Raw genomic sequence first — 17,729 nt, forward strand, 5'->3', positions numbered from 1 at the left:
TGAACCTTGTTGGTGTTAAACAAGGGCATGAGAATTGAACAAGCTTGGCGTTAAAATGGGCATGAGAATTGAACAAGCTTGGTGTTAAACAAGGGCATGAGAATTGAACAAGCTTGGTGTTAAACAAGGGCATGAGAATTGAACAAGCTTGGTGTTAAAATGGGCATGAGAGTTGAACAAGCTTGGCGTTAAAATGGGCATGAGAGTTGAACAAGCTTGTTAGTTTCCTTCCACCATGTTTGTTTTACCAGTCTAATCCTTCTAAATCCGAGTCACATTGACGGTGCGTTCAAGACAACGGAATTCTCCGACCTGAATTATCAAGGATGTGACAATTTTTTCCCAAATCTAAGTTTCTTTCTGTTCTGAGTTCCCAATTGTCAGACATCACCACAACATCAAGCTAGGAGAAACTATTCCAAACACATTTGAAAACAACAACATGACCTGTCCTTACTTTGTGAGGAGCTGGTGCAGGTCTCGGTGGCTCCGCTGCTGAGCGACGCTTGCAGGTGTGGCCCCCTGTCTGTTAGTCAGTCTGAGGGCTTCAGGGGCTCCTGGTTGCAGTAGGAGCCACACAGCTACCCTCTTAAGACCCCGCCGTGCTGCGAAGTGGACCAAAGTCTCCTGGGGCTCTGCAGGGATGGAGGGAGAGAGGGAGAGATAGACTCAACTAACTATGGAAATAGGGATTTTGTCCCACTCCTCTTTGCAGATCTTCTCCAAGTCATTAAGGTTTCGAGGCTGACGATTGGCAACTCAAACCTTCAGCTCCCTCCACAGATCTCTCTCTCGCTCTCTCTCTGATAAACCAAGTAAATGTTGACTGCGATGTTATACTGTAGGTGCTACCTTGAAATACATACAATCCCTCCCTCCCTCCCTCACCAGTGCTGTTCCTGAGGTGTGTCCCCAGTAGGTTCCACCCATCAGGCAGGTCCAGGTGTCTCAGTGCCAGGGACAGACTCTCATCCAGTCTCTCACATTACTCCAGAGGGATCTGACACTCATCGAGTAACAGCGCCCCCTCAAGGCCATCTGGCCTCCCTGCAGTGCTCACCTAGGTTGAAGAGACCAGGTGAGGACAATGTTAGATTCACGTGCAGCGAACTTTAAAAAAGAAATAAACATATCCATGGGACCAGCGTTGTTTGAAATACTCTCGACTCAATCTTCATCTTTTCAACCTAGATGCTCACCAGAAACTGGGCCATGTCAAAGGCCAGGTCCTGGATGAAGTTGAACCGCTGCTCTGACACCGCCACCACAGACACCAAGGGATCACCGGCTGGGGGGCGGCCGGGTCGGGCCCTGCACAGGGTGACCTGCACCGCCTCACAGCAGTCATGGGCTGGGGGACAGAGATGAGGAGAGTGTTAGAGATGAGGAGAGGAGAAAGGAGAGAGGCATATGGGGGAAGAGAGATGGAGAGAAGAGAGAGGCATATGGGAAGAGAGATGGAGAGAGGCATACGGGGAAGAGAGATGGAGAGAGACATACGGGGGAAGAGATAAGAAGAGAGGAGAGAGGAGAGAGATGAGGAGAGAGGAGATGAGGAGAGGAGAGAGGAGAGAGATGAGGAGAGAGGAGATGAGGAGAGGAAAGAGGAGAGAGGAGAGTAGGTGTATTTATTCCTCATATTATATAACTTTTCTATTATTTCTCTTTTTCCTCTCTGTATTTATTATGGATCCCCATTAGTTCCTGGGGTTTATTATGGATCCCCATTAGTTCCTGGGGTTTATTATGGATCCCCATTTGTTCCTGTGGTTTATTATGGATCCCCATTAGTAGCTGGGGTTTATTATGGATCCCCATTAGTACCTGGAGTTTATTATGGATCCCCATTAGTTCCTGGGGTTTATTATGGATCCCTACTAATTCCTGGGGTTTATTATGGATCCCCATTAGTAGCTGGGGTTTATTATGGATCCCCCTTAGTACCTGGGGTTTATTATGGATCCCCATTAGTTCCTGGGGTTTATTATGGATCCCCATTAGTTCCTGGGGTTTATTATGGATCCCCATTAGTTCCTGGGGTTTATTATGGATCCCCATTTGTTCCTGCCAAGGCAGCAGCTACTCATCCTGGGGTTTATTAGGGATCCCCATTAGTTCCTGCCCAGGCAGCAGCTACTCTTCCTGGGGTTTATTATGGATCCCCATTAGTTCCTGCCAAGGCAGCAGCTACTCTTCCTGGGGTTTCTTATGGATCCCCATTAGTTCCTGCCAAGGCAGCAGCTACTCTTCCTGGGGTTTATTATCGATCCTCATTAGTTCCTGCCAAGGCAGCGGCTACTCTTCCTGGGGTCCAAACACATTAAGGCACTTACATCACACATACAGTGCATTCAGAAAGTATTCAGACCCCTCGAGAATTTCCAATATTTGTTGACATTACAGTCTGATGCTAATATGGATTAAATAAATAAAAATCCTCAGCAATCTACGAACAATACCCCATGATGACAAAGCAGAAACTGGTTAAGACATTTTTGCAAATGTATTAATAATAAAAAACAGAGATACCTTATTTACAGAAGTATTCAGACCCTTTGCTATGAGACTCTAAATTGAGCCCAGGTGCATCGTGTTTCTATTGGTCATCCTTGAGATGTTTCTACAACTTGATTGGAGACCACCTGTGGTACATTCAATTGATTGAACATGATTTGGAAAGGCACACACCTGTCTATATAAGGTCCCACAGTTGACAGTGAACGTCAGAGCAAAAACCAAGCTATGAGGTCAAAGGGATTGTTCGTTGAGCTCCGAGACAGGATTGTGTCGAGGCACTGATCTGGGGAAGGGTACCAAAACATTTCTGCAGCATTGAAGGGCCCCATCATTATATCATTCTTAAATGGAAGAAGTTTGGAACCAGCAAGATTCTACTTAGAGCTGGCCAGTCGGAGATGAAGGGGCTTGGTCTTGGTCAGGGAGGTGACCAAGAACCTGATGGTCACCCTGACAGAACTCTGGAGTTCCTCTGAGGAGATGGGAGAACCTTCCAGAAGGACAACCATCTCTGCAGCACTCCACCAATTAGGCCGTTATGGTAAAATAGCCTGACGGAAGCCACTCCTCAGTGAAAGGCACATGACAGCCCGCTTGGAGTTTGCCGAAAGGCACCTAAAGACTCTTAGACCATTAGAAACAAGATTCTCTGGTCTGACGAAACCAAGTTTGAACTCTTTGGCCTGAATGCCAAGCGTCACGTCTGGAGGCAATCTGGCATTATCCCTACAGTGGCAGGGACTGTGAGACTAGTCAGCATCGAGGGAAAGATGAACGGAGCAAAGTAGAGAGATCCTTGCTGAAAACCTGTTCCAGAGCGCTCAGGACCTCAGACTGCGGTGAAGGTTCACCTTCCAACAGGACAACGACCCTAAGCACACAGCCAAGACAACACAGGAGTAGCTTCAGGATAAGACTGAATGTCCTTGAGTGGCTCTGCCAGAGCCAGGACTTGAACCAAATCAAACATCTCTGGAGAGACCTGAAAATAGCTGTGCAGCACTACTCCCCATCCAACCTGACAGAGCTTGAGAGGATCTGCAGAGAAGAATGGGAGAAACTCCCCAAATACAGGTGCACCAAGCTTGTAGCATCATACCCAAGAAGACTCAAGGCTGTAATCGCTGCCAAAGGTGCTTCAACAAACTACTGAGTAAAGGGTCTGAATAATGATGTAAATATAATATTTCCATTTTTTTTATACATTTTGCTTCATCATTATGTGGTATTGTGTGTAGATTGATGTTTTTTTTAATAATTTTACTGCTTGCATCAGTTACCTGATGTGGAATAGAGTTCCATGTAGTCATAGCTCTATGTAGTACTGTGCGTCTCCCATAGTCTGTTCTGAACTTGTGAACTTGTGCATGAATTTCCGAGCTGTGTGTTAGTAGTTTGCACAGACAGCTCAGTGCATTCAGCACGTCAACACTTCTTACAAAAACAAGTAGTGATGAAGTCAATCTCTCCTCCACTTTCAGCCATGAGAGATTGACTTTCAGGGCCAGCCATGCTGCCCTGTTCTGAACCAATTGTAATTTTCTAAGAACCTTTTTGTGGCACCTGACCACACAACTGAACAGTAGTCCAGGTGAGACAGAACTGTCTAGGCCCCTTACATGTCATGCCTAAATTTGCTAATCTGGTCAATGAAAAAAATCATTAGTTTGCAATATCAGTGGGTTTTGTGATGAATGAGCCATCTGATTCAATGAATGAAGGAGCTGAGTTTGCCTTTTTGTCCAAAATTTCATTGAAGGTGTTCCAAAGCTTTTTACTATCGTTCTTTATGTAATTTATGTTTGTTTCATAGTATAGTTACTTCTTCTTTTCATTCAATTTAGTCACATGATTTCCCAGTTTGCAGCCAGGCTTATTAGCCATTCCTTTTGCCTCTTCCCTCTCAACTATACCATTTTTAAATTCCTCATCAATCCAAAGGGATTTAAAAATGTTACAGTAATTTTCTTAATGGGTGCTTTTAAGTAAGTGGAATAAGCAATTTCATAAATGTGTCAAGTGCAGTGTCTGGTTGCTCCTCATTACACACCACAGACCAGCAAATATTCTTTACATTACCAACATAGGAATCAGTACAAAATGTATTTTATGACCTCTTATACACCATATGAGGCCCAACCTTTGGAACTTTGGTTTTCCTAGATATGGCTACTATATTGTGATCACTACATACGAGGGTATGTTTGGCAGCATGAGTGAAGGAGGCTTTGTTGCGAAATAGGAAGCCGATTCTAGATTTAATTTTGAAATGGAGATGCTTAATGTGAGTAAGGAAGGAGAGTTTACAGTCTAGCCAGACACCTAGGTATTTGTAGTTGTCCACATATTCTAAGTCCGAAACATCCAGAGTAGTGATGCTAGTCGGGCGGGCAGGTCCATGCAGCGATCGGTTGAAGAGCATGCATTTAGTTTACTAGCATTTAAAAGCAGTTGGAGGCCACAGAAGGAGTGTTGTATGGCATTGAAGCTCGTTTGGAGGTTTGTTAGCACAGTGTTCAAAGAAGGGCCAGATGTATACAGAATGGTGTCATCTGCATAGAGGTGGATCAGAGAATCAGCAGCTACAAACGCGACATCATTGATATATACAGAGAAAAGAGTCAGCCCGAGAACTGAACCCTGTGGCAACCCCATAGAGACTGCCAGAGGTCCGGATAACAGGCCCTCCAATTTGACACATTGAACTCTATCAGAGAAGTAGTTGGTGAACCAGGCGAGGCAGTCATTTGAGAAACAAAGGCTATTGAGTCTGTCGATAAGAATGCGGTGATTGACAGAGTCGAAAGCCTTGGCCAGGTCGATGAATACGGCTACACAGTACTGTCTTTTATCAATGGCGGTTATGATATCGTTTAGGACCTTGAGCGTGGCTGAGGTGCACCCATGACCAGCTCTGAAACCCGATTGCATAGTGGAAAAGGTACGGTGGGATTCGAAATGGTCAGTAATCTGTTTGTTAACTTGGCTTTCGAAGATTTTAGAAAGGGCATGAGATGGATATAGGTCTATAACAGTTTGGGTCTAGAGTGTCCCCCCCTTTAAAGAGGGGGATGACCGCGGCAGCTTTCCAATCTAAGGGGATCTCAGACGATACGAAAGAGAGGTTGAACAGTCTAGTAATAGGGGTTGCAACAATTTTGTCAGATAATTTTAGAAAGAGAGGGTCCAGATTGTCTAGCCCAGCTGATTTGTAGGGATCCAGATTTTGCAGCTCTTTCAGAACATCAGCTGTCTGGATTTGGGTGAAGGAGAAGCAGGGGGGCTTGGGCGAGTTGCTGCAGGGGGTGCTGAGATGTTGGTAGGGGTAGGGGTAGCATGGCCAGCCGTAGAAAAATGCTTATTGAAATTATCGATTATCGTAGATTATCGGTGGTGACAGTGTTTCCTATCATCAGTGCAGTGGGCAGCTGGGAGGTGGTGCTCTTATTCTCCTTGCTTTACAGTGTCCCAGAACTTTTTGGAATTAGTGCTACAGGATGCAAATTTCTGTTTGAAAAAGTTAGCCTTAGCTTTCCTAACTGCCTGTGTATATTGGTTCCTAACTTCACTAAAAAGTTGCATATCACGGGGGCTATTCGATGCTAATGCAGAACACCACAGGATGTTTTTGTGCTGGTCAAGGGCAGTGTAACGGCTGTCATTGAAATGAGATCAAGGTGCAGCGGAGGATGTGTTCATCTTGAAAGGTTTTAATGACCGAATGAACACTATACAAAAAAGAAACCAAAAGAACGACCAGCAACAGTTTTGTCAGGAACAAACTAAACAGAAAACATTCACCCACAAACCCCAAAGGAAAAACAGGCTGCCTATGTATGACTCCCAATCAGCAACAATTATCTACACCTGTTCCTGATTGAGAGCCATACACGGCCGAAACAAAGAAAACCACCAACATAGAAAAAGAAACCTAGAACGCCCACCCATGTCACACCCTGGCCTAACCAAAAATAGAGAACAAAAAACCCTCTCTATGGCCAGGGCGTTACAGGCAGACAGGTCTGGAGTGAACCAAGGACTATATCTATTCCTAGTTCAACATTTTTTGAGTGGGGCATGCTTATTTAAGATGGTGAGGAAGGCACTTTTAAAGAATAGCTAGGCATCATCTACTGACGGGATGAGGTCAATGTCATTCCAGGATATACCGGCTAGGTCGATTAGAAAGGCTTGCTCGCAGAAGTGTTTTAGGGAGCATTTGACAGAGATGAGGGGTGGTCGTTTGGTCGCAGACCCATTACGGATGCAGGCAATGAGGCAGTGATCGCTGAGATCCTGGTTGAAAACAGCAAAGGTGTATTTACAGGGCAGCTTGGTCAGGATGATATCTAAGAGGGTCTACATGGTTACAGATTTAGGGTTGTACCTGGTAGGTTCCTTGATAATTTGTGTAAGATTGAGGGCATCTAGCTTAGATTGTAGGAAGGCTGGGGTGTTAAGCATGTCCCAGTTTAGGTCACCTAACAGTACAAACTCTGAAGATGGATGGGGGAGATCAATTCACATATGGTGTCCAGGGCACCGCTGGGCGCAAGATTCAAAAGGCACTCGCACATCTGAGCAGTCTTGTTGCAGGTGCATGGCAACAATTAAAGCAATTAAAACAGGATGAAAGAAACCGCACACTGCTCTTGATAGTATCACTGGTATTTAATAAGCTTACGTATCGGCCCAACGGCCTTCGTCAGAGCTTTTGTGAATTTTCAAAAACAGCACCTCTATGTAGACCTAGCCCTCTGGGCGCTGAAAGGGGTCTATAGCAAGCGGCAACGGTGAGAGACTTGTTTCTGGAAAGGTGGATTTTTAAAAGTGGAAGCTCGAATTGTTTGGGCACAGACATGGATAGTATGGCAGAACTCTGCAGGCTATCTCTGCAGTAGATTGAAAACTCCACCCCCTTTGGCAGTTCTATCTTGTCGGAAAATGTTGTAGTTAGGGATGGGAAATTCAGGATTTTTGGTGGCCTTCCTAAGCCAGGATTCAGACACGGCTAGGACATCTGGGTTGGCGGAGTGTGCTAAACCAGTGAATAAAACAAACTTAGGGAGGAGGCTTCTAATGTTAACATACATGAAACCAAGGCTATTACGGTTACAGAAGTCAACAAATGAGAGCGCCTGGGGAATGGAAGTGATGCTGGGGGCTGCAGGGCCTGGGTTAACCTCTACAACACCAGAGGAACAGAGGAGGACTAAGATAAGGTTACGGCTAAAGGCTATAAGAACTGGTCGTCTAGTGTGTTCGGAACTGAGAGTAAAAGGAGCAGATTTCTGGGCGCGGAAGAATAGATTCAAAGCATAATGTACAGACAAGGGTATGTTAGGATGTGAGTACAGTGGAGATAAACCTAGACATTGAGTGACGATGAGATTTTGTCTTTAGAGGCACCATTTAAGCCAGGTGAGGTCCCCGCAAGTGTGGGGGGTGGAACAAAAGGGCTAGCTAAGGCATATTGAGCAGGGCTGGAGGCTCTACAGTGAAATAAGACAATAATCAATAACCAAATAGAATAAGAGGTATTGTAGCCCTGGATTTGGATGATGGATCTCTTCAGGCTAGCAGGGAGATGGGCATAGCTCGAGGCTAGCTCCTGGTGCTTGCTTCGGGCCAGAGGCGTTAGCCAGGAGTAGCCACTCGCATACCACATTGGGTGAGGCGGGTTGCAGGAGAGTATGTTCAGTCCGTAGACGGAAATTGAGATTAAAAATATAAAAAATATATACGAAGAAAACAATATATACACGGTATGGGACAAGACAAGACAAAACAGATGTCCGACTGCTACGCCATCTTGGATAAGGAAGATGTGATCAATACATGTTGATGATTTCATTCCAGTACTATTTGTAACTACCCTGGTAGGTTGACTGATAACCTGCAGGCTCTGGCTACAGTTTGAAGCTTTTTCTTGAGTGGGCAGCTTGATGAAAGCCAGTCAATATTGGCCATCAGTTCTCAATCTATGTTTCTCTGATGTAGATATGACTTGTACTTGTTTCTCCAGCCATCAGTTCTCAGTCTATGTTTCTCTGGTATATGTACATGTTGCTGTATGTGTCTGTTGACCAATCCCAATCCTCTGTGTGATTAATAAAGTTTATTACAAGTCTTACCGGGACAGAGGGTGCGCAGGGTGTCATGGCCGCTCCACAAGGCACTGGTCAGGTGACTCTGGGAGGACCCAGAGAACAACAGGAAGTACTCCTCACCCTCCTCATCCTGAGTCTGCTCTCCGTCACATAGCTGTACTGTTATCACAACCTTACCCTGCAGAGAAGGAGAGGAGAGGGTTAAAGGTTATCTTGTGTAACTGCATAAAAGTGCAGAAATGCCAAGGAGATTTTACAGTTGATCTTTGTAAGTTTTCCACAAAACGGTGAGAGCTGTTTAGGTGACAGAAAATGTCCTCCTGAATGTTGTGATTAGATTTTTCATTTTATTAGGATATTTTTTTGTTGTTGCCTAAGTTAGAAAAACAACAAAAGCAAAGTAAAAGCACAAAAACACAAACATAGATCCTATTACCTATACATATTACGAGTTAAATCCACCAGCCCACCTCCTCCCCCCTCCAACCACATATGAATTTAAATACAATGTAACATAAACTCAGCAAAAAAAAGAAACGTCCTCTCACTGTCAACTGCGTGTATTTCAGCAAACTTAACATGTGTAAATATTTCTATGAACATAACAAGATTCAACAACTGAGACATAAACTGAACAAGTTCCACAGACATGTGACTAACAGAAATGGAATAATTTATCCCTGAACAAAGGGGGGGTCAAAATGAAAAGTAACAGTCAGTATCTGGTGTGGCCACCAGCTGCATTAAGTACTGCAGTGCATCTCCTCCTCATGGACAGCACCAGATTTGCCAGTTCTTGCTGTGAGATGTTACCCCACTCTCCCATCAAGGCACCTGCAAGTTCCCGGACATTTCTGGGGAGAATGGCCCAAGCCTTCACCCTCCGATCCAACAGGTCCCAGACGTGCTCAATGGGATTGAGATCCGGGCTCTTCGTTGGCCATGGCAGAACACTGACATTCCTGTCTTGCAGGAAATCACACACAGAACGAGCAGTATGGCTGGTGGCATTGTCATGCTGGAGGGTCATGTCAGGATGAGCCTGCAGGAAGGGTACCACATGAGGGAGGAGGATGTCTTCCCTGTAGCGCACAGCATTGAGATTGCCTGCAATGACAACAAGCTCAGTCCGATGATGCTGTGACACACCGCCCCAGACCATGGAGGACCCACCACCTCCAAATCGATCCCGCTCCAGAGTACAGGCCTTGGCGTAACGCTCATTCCTTCAACGATAAACACGAATCTGACCATCACCCCTGGTGAGACAAAACCGCGACTCATCAGTGAAGAGCACTTCTTGCCAGTCCTGTCTGGTCCAGCGACGGTAGGTTTGTGCGCATTGGCGATGTTGTTGCTGGTGATGTCTGGTGAAGGCTTGCCTCACAACAGGCCTACAAGCCCTCAGTCCAGCCTCTCTCAGCCTATTGCGGACAGTCTGAGCACTGATGGAGGGATTGTGCATTCCTGGTGTAACTCAGGCAGTTGTTGTTGCCATCCTGTACCTGTCCCGCAGGTGTGATGTTCGGATGTACTGATCCTGTGCAGGTGTTGTTACACATGGTCTGCCACTGTGAGTACGATCAGCTGTCCGTCCTGTCTCCCTGTAGCGCTGCCTCAGGCGTCTCACAGTACGGACATTGCAAAGTATTACCCTGGCCACATCTGCAGTCCTCATGCCTCCTTGCAGCATGCCTAAGGCACGTTCACGCAGATGAGCAGGGACACTGGGCATCTTTCTTTTGGCGTTTTTCAGAGTCAGTAGAAAGGCCTCTTTAGACTACAGACTGTATTAGTCAGTAGTGATGGTAGACTACAGACTGTAGGAGTCAGTAGTGATGGTAGACTACAGACTGTAGAAGTAGGAGTCAGTAGTGATGGCAGACTACAGACTGTAGGAGTCAGTAGTGATGGTAGACTACAGACTGTAGGAGTCAGTAGTGAGGATAGACTACAGACTGTAGGAGTCAGTAGTGATGGTAGACTACAGACTGTAGGAGTCAGTAGTGATGATAGACTACAGACTGTAGGAGTCAGTAGTGATGGTAGACTACAGACTGTAGGAGTCAGTAGTGATGGTAGACTACAGACTGTAGGAGTCAGTAGTGATGGTAGACTACAGACTGTAGGAGTCAGTAGTGATGGTAGACTACAGACTGTAGGAGTCAGTGTTGAGGATAGACTACAGACTGTAGGAGTCGGTAGTGATGGTAGACTACAGACTGTAGGAGTCAGTAGTGATGGTAGACTACAGACTGTAGGAGTCAGTAGTGATGGTAGACTACAGACTGTAGGAGTCAGTAGTGATGGTAGACTACAGACTGTAGGAGTCAGTAGTGATGGTAGACTACAGACTGTAGGAGTCAGTAGTGATGGTAGACTACAGACTGTAGGAGTCAGTAGTGATGGTAGACTACAGACTGTAGGAGTCAGTAGTGATGATAGAATACAGACTGTAGGAGTCAGTAGTGATGGTAGACTACAGACTGTAGGAGTCAGTAGTGATGGTAGACTACAGACTGTAGGAGTCAGTAGTGATGGTAGACTACAGACTGTAGGAGTCAGTAGTGATGGTAGACTACAGACTGTAGGAGTCAGTAGTGATGGTAGACTACAGACTGTAGGAGTCAGTAGTGATGGTAGACTACAGACTGTAGGAGTCAGTAGTGAGGGTAGACTACAGACTGTAGGAGTCAGTAGTGAGGGTAGACTACAGACTGTAGGAGTCAGTAGTGAGGATAGACTACAGACTGTAGGAGTCAGTAGTGATGGTAGACTACAGACTGTAGGAGTCAGTAGTGAGGATAGACTACAGACTGTAGGAGTCAGTAGTGAGGATAGACTACAGGCTGTAGGAGTCAGTAGTGATGGTAGACTACAGACTGTAGGAGTCAGTAGTGAGGATAGACTACAGACTGTGGTTAAGGTATAGGAGTCAGTAGTGATCAGTTGTCAGGCTGATCTCTCAGGGTAACAAGGGAGTTTCTTCTGACACACTGAACTCTGGTATCTGATTTTCTGAGTGGTGCAAGAGGGCAACCCTGCCCTGTACCTCCTCTGTCTCCAGGCCCTGTACCTCCTCTGTCTCCAGGCCCTGTACCTCCTCTGTCTCCAGGCTCTGTACCTCCTCTGTCTCCAGGCCCTGTACCTCCTCTGTCTCCAGGCCCTGTACCTCCTCTGTCTCCAGGCCCTGTGCCTCCTCTGTATTCAGGCCCTGTACCTCCTCTATCTCCAGGCCCTGTACCTCCTCTGTCTCCAGGCCCTGTGCCTCCTCTGTATTCAGGCCCTGTACCTCCTCTGTCTCCAGGCCCTGTACCTCCTCTGTCTCCAGGCCCTGTACCTCCTCAGTCTCCAGGCCCTGTACCTCCTCTGTCATCAGGCCCTGTACCTCCTCTGTCTCCAGGCCCTGAACCTCCTCTGTCTCCAGGCCCTGTACCTCCTCTGTCTCCAGGCCCTGTACCTCCTCTGTCTCCAGGGCCTGTACCTCCTCTTTTTCCAGGGCCTGCACCTCCTCTGTCTCCAGGCCCTGTACCTCCTCTGCCTCCAGGCCCTGTACCTCCTCTGTCTCCAGGCCCTGTACCTCCTCTGTCTCCAGGCCCTGTACATCCTCTGTCTCCAGGCCCTGTACAACCTCTGTCTCCAGGCCCTGTACCACCTCTATTCACACTACTAATATACTGCAGCCACCAAAGACCCTATTCACACTACTAATATACTGCAGCCACCCCAGACCCTATTCACACTACTAATATACTGCAGCCACCCCAGACCCTATTCACACTACTAATATACTGTAGCCACCCCAGACCCTATTCACACTACTAATATACTGCAGCCACCCCAGACCCTATTCACACTACTACTATACTGCAGCCACCCCAGACCCTATTCACACTACTAATGTACTGCAGCCACCCCAGACCCTGTTCGCACTACTAATATACTGCAGACACCCCAGACCCTATTCACACTACTAATGTACTGCAGCCACCCCAGACCCTATTCACACTACTAATATACTGCAGCCACCCCAGACCCTATTCACACTACTACTATACTGCAGCCACCCCAGACCCTATTCACACTACTAATGTACTGCAGCCACCCCAGACCCTGTTCGCACTACTAATATACTGCAGACACCCCAGACCCTATTCACACTACTAATGTACTGCAGCCACCCCAGACCCTATTCACACTACTAATATACTGCAGCCACCCCAGACCCTGTTCACACACTTCATGGGATCAAGGACCAGGAGAAATACTTACATATAACGGAGCTTGATGTGGGTTCAGTTTCATGACACTGGAAAGAATGAAAAATAAAATCAGGAGAGCATACAGAAAACAGTTGGTATCATCCCAGGTATCACCTGTCTACCTGGTATCACATGACCAGAGCCTAATGCCCCCTGTTAAAGTTGGTATCATCCTACCTTAAGAAACCCAGGTATCACCTGTCTACCTGGTATCACATGACCAGAGCCTAACACCTACCCAGGTATCACCTGTCTACCTGGTATCACATGACCAGAGCCTAACGACCGCTGTTAAAGTTGGGATCAGTTAACCTTAAGGAACCCAGGTATCACCTGTCTACCTGGTATCACATGACCAGAGCCTAACGCCCCTTTTAAAGTTTGGATCATCCTACCTTAAGAAACCCAGGTATCACCTGTCTACCTGGTATCACATGACCAGAGCCTAACGACCCCTGTTACACTGTCATGTATTGGTCAGGTATAACACCGGATTTACCAATCAAAGTGGACTGTCCATTTGTTGCCGCCTCCTTCTCCTGCAGTCTGAGCCGGCCAGGCTATTGGGAATACAGCCAAGTCTCTGCCTGTCCTAATTCGCTCCCTAGCCCTCCCCCACTTGGCCCTATCCCTTCGACGTGGGACGTCTCTAAGGTGTAATAGCATGAGCTTCACCAATACACAGCTTAGACCTGTCTAGAGACCGTTGAGATCTGCAAACATTGAAGGGTAAGTGCCAAGGGTGAGAGGTAGGGAACGACTTGGGATCAGCTGGCAGTGGCCTACTCTCCTGCAGGACAAACAGCGTCCCGCTAAACAGACTGGAATATTCCTCTGGCCGAAGTCACAGCGGAGAGAAATAAAGGCCTGTTTGTGCTTTGAACTGAAGACAGACAGTTGGTTTGACAACTGAGTTATATCCTCTCAGCCATTCAGAGAGACAGACACGTTCCTTTTGTATGTCCACTTGTCGCTGGTACAAGTCCTCTTGACCAGACCCCAGTGGGATGAGGTTCAGCAGGGGAGTTATCACTCAAGCTAACCCCAGTGGGATGGGGTTCAGCAGGGGAGTTATCACTCCACCCAACCCCAGTGGGATGGGGTTCAGCAGGGGAGTTATCACTCCACCCAACCCCAGTGGGATGGGGTTCAGCAGGGGAGTTATCACTCAAGCTAACCCCAGTGGGATGGGGTTCAGCAGGGGAGTTATCACTCCACCCAACCCCAGTGGGATGGGGTTCAGCAGGGGAGTTATCACTCCACCCAACCCCAGTGGGATGGGGTTCAGCAGGGGAGTTATCACTCCACCCAACCCCAGTGGGATGGGGTTCAGCAGGGGAGTTATCACTCAACCCAACCCCAGTGGGATGGGGTTCAGCAGGGGAGTTATCACTCCACCCAACCCCAGTGGGATGGGGCTCAGCAGGGGAGGACAGCTAATTGTGAAAGAGAGATGTATCAGATAAGATACTATTGAGACTAACGCAGTCTCTACCCCTAAACAGAAACTCAGCCCTTCTGCCCATCTGAAATGACAAAGATGCCAACACCTGAGAAGTCATAATTTGTCCAAATTATCAGTGACAATAAAATATGTGTTATCTGTTGTCAGACGATACCGTCCTGTGGTCGGCGTGTCTGTTGTCAGACGATACCGTCCTATGTTCGGCATGTCTGTTGTCAGACGATACCGTCCTGTGTTCGGCATGTCTGTTGTCAGACGATACCGTCCTGTGTTCGGCGTGTCTGTTGTCAGACGATACCGTCCTGTGTTTGGCGTGTCTGTTGTGTGACGATACCGTCCTGTTCGGTGTGTCTGTTGTCAAACGATACCGTCCTGTTCGGTGTGTCTGTTGTCAGACGATACCGTCCTGTGTTCGGCGTGTCTGTTGTCAGACGATACCGTCCTATGTTCGGTGTGACTGTTGTCAGACGATACCGTCCTGTGTTTGGCGTGTCTGTTGTCAGACGATACCGTCCTGTGTTCGGTGTGTCTGTTGTCGGACGATACCGTCCTATGTTCGGCGTGTCTGTTGTCAAACGATACCGTCCTGTGTTCGGCGTGTCTGTTGTCAGACGATACCGTCCTGTGTTCGGCGTGTCTGTTGTCAGACGATACCGTCCTATGTTCGGCGTGTCTGTTGTCAGACGATAATGTCCTGTGTTCGGCGTGTCTGTTGTCAGACGATACCGTCCTGTGTTCGGTGTGTCTGTTGTCAAACGATACCGTCCTGTGTTCGGCGTGTCTGTTGTCAGACGATACCGTCCTGTGTTCGGTGTGTCTGTTGTCAGACGATACCGTCCTGTGTTCGGCGTGTCTGTTGTCAGACGATACCGTCCTGTGTTCGGTGTGTCTGTTGTCAGACGATACCGTCCTGTGTTCGGCGTGTCTGTTGTCAGACGATACCGTCCTGTGTTCGGTGTGTCTGCTGTCAGACGATACTGTCCTGTGTTCGGCGTGTCTTTTGTCAGACGATACCACCCTATGTTCGATGTGTCTGTTGTCAGACGATACCGCCCTATGTTCGATGTGTCTGTTGTCAGACGATACCGTCCTGTGTTCGGCGTGTCTGTTGTCAGACGATACCGTCCTGTGTTCGGCGTGTCTGTTGTCAGACGATACCGTCCTGTGTTCGGCGTGTCTGTTATCAGATGATACCGTCCTATGTTCGGTGTGTCTGTTGTCAGACGATAACGTCCTGTTCGATGTGTCTGTTGTCAGACGATACCGTCCTGTATTCGGTGTGTCTGTTGTCAGACGATATCGTCCTGTGTTCGGCGTGTCTGTTGTCAGACGATACCGTCCTGTGTTCGGCGTGTCTGTTGTCAGATGATACCGTCCTATATTCGGCGTGTCTGTTTTCAGACGATAACGTCCTGTGTTTGGCGTGTCTGTTGTCAGACGATACCGTCCTGTGTTCGGTGTGTCTGTTGTCGGACGATACCGTCCTATGTTCGGCGTGTCTGTTGTCAAACGATACCGTCCTGTGTTCGGCGTGTCTGTTGTCAGACGATACCGTCCTGTGTTCGGCGTGTCTGTTGTCAGACGATACCGTCCTATGTTCGGCGTGTCTGTTGTCAGATGATAACATCCTGTGTTCGGCGTGTCTGTTGTCAGACGATACCGTCCTGTGTTCGGTGTGTCTGTTGTCAAACGATACCGTCCTGTGTTCGGCGTGTCTGTTGTCAGATGATACCGTCCTGTGTTCGGTGTGTCTGTTGTCAGACGATACCGTCCTGTGTTCGGCGTGTCTGTTGTCAGACGATACCGTCCTGTGTTCGGTGTGTCTGTTGTCAGACGATACCGTCCTGTGTTCGGCGTGTCTGTTGTCAGAAGATACCGTCCTGTGTTCGGTGTGTCTGCTGTCAGACGATACTGTCCTGTGTTCGGCGTGTCTTTTGTCAGACGATACCGCCCTATGTTCGATGTGTCTGTTGTCAGACGATACCGCCCTATGTTCGATGTGTCTGTTGTCAGACGATACCGTCCTGTGTTCGGCGTGTCTGTTGTCAGACGATACCGTCCTGTGTTCGGTGTGTCTGTTGTCAGACGATACTGTCCTGTGTTTGGCGTGTCTGTTGTCAGACGATACCGTCCTGTGTTCGGTGTGTCTGCTGTCAGACGATACTGTCCTGTGTTCGGCGTGTCTTTTGTCAGACGATACCGCCCTATGTTCGATGTGTCTGTTGTCAGACGATACGGTCCTGTGTTCGGCGTGTCTGTTGTCAGACGATACAGTCCTGTGTTCGGCGTGTCTGTTGTCAGGCGATACCGTCCTATGTTCGGAGTGTCTGTTGTCAGACGATACCGTCTTATGTTCGGTGTGTCTGTTCAGGAGAGATTAAAAAAAGCTACATGGACTGCTTATGAGGCCAGCTAATACAGAGCATGAGGACATTTCAAGTCAGTATAGGTTATTACCTATGAGGCCAGCTAATACAGAGCATGAGGACAAGACAAGACAGAATAGGTTATTACCTATGAGGCCAGCTAATACAGAGCATGAGGACAAGACAGAATAGGTTATTACCTATGAGGCCAGCTAATACAGAGCATGAGGACAAGTCAAGCCAGAATAGGTTATTACCTATGAGGCCAGCTAATATAGAGCATGAGGACAAGTCAAGACAGAATAGGTTATTACCTATGAGGCCAGCTAATAGGAACGCTCTGTAACAAACACGACTGACCACAAATGATTACAGCAAATAGGATGAGATACAGTACATACGAGTTATGACAGGCTCATGAGGACAAATAATATGACATGACATGATGTCTTTATTGTCCTCAAGGGGGGGAAAGTAGGACAGTGAAGGGTGTACACACAGCTGGTAACAGGAACAACCAGCTTTCATATCCACAAAACAATCTGGATAAGATTCACATTCCATTTTTTTTACATTTTAGTCATTTAGCAGACGCTCTTATCCAAAGCGACTTACATTAGTGAAGGCATACATTTCATAAGTTTTCATACATTTCATACATTTTCTTTTTTTTTTCCCGTACTGGTCCCCCGTGGGAATCGAACCCACAACCCTGGCGTTACAAACACCATGCTCTACCAACTGAGCCACAAGATCCTATAAAAAAAATGTATCCACTAGCAACTTAAAAGTCTCTGGATAAGAGCCTGGAAAAGAGCCTGGATAGGAGCCTGGATAAGAGCCTGGATAAGAGCCCGGATAGGAGCCCGGATAAGAGCCCGGATAAGAGTCCGGATAAGAGCCTGTACCATGTTTTAAACGTAAAGCGGAAGTGTAATTGTCTGGCTGTGCCCATAGCATTGTTAGAAAACGAGGTTAGATAAATCAATAGAGAAAGCTTACCCCAACA

General features: G+C 47.3%; 1 protein-coding gene and 1 non-coding gene across 2 annotated transcripts; both read right to left on the reverse strand.

Moving 5' to 3' along the window:
• Nucleotides 1-453: 453 nt before the first annotated feature.
• LOC115184270 (A-kinase anchor protein 13) lies at nucleotides 454-13,169 on the reverse strand. Its single transcript, XM_075074277.1, is given in 5 exon segments — nucleotides 454-635; nucleotides 895-1,060; nucleotides 1,200-1,351; nucleotides 8,652-8,805; nucleotides 12,900-13,169. Coding segments are annotated over 5 exon segments (687 nt in total). The 5' UTR covers nucleotides 12,933-13,169.
• A 4,234-nt stretch (nucleotides 13,170-17,403) lies between these two features.
• Nucleotides 17,404-17,476, reverse strand: trnat-ugu (transfer RNA threonine (anticodon UGU)). The gene has a single exon. It is a non-coding gene; the product is annotated as a tRNA-Thr (tRNA).
• Between the last annotated feature and the right edge of the window lie 253 nt (nucleotides 17,477-17,729).

The sequence above is a fragment of the Salmo trutta genome, unplaced genomic scaffold, assembly GCF_901001165.1.
Source record: "Salmo trutta unplaced genomic scaffold, fSalTru1.1, whole genome shotgun sequence".
Lineage (NCBI taxonomy): Eukaryota > Metazoa > Chordata > Actinopteri > Salmoniformes > Salmonidae > Salmo > Salmo trutta.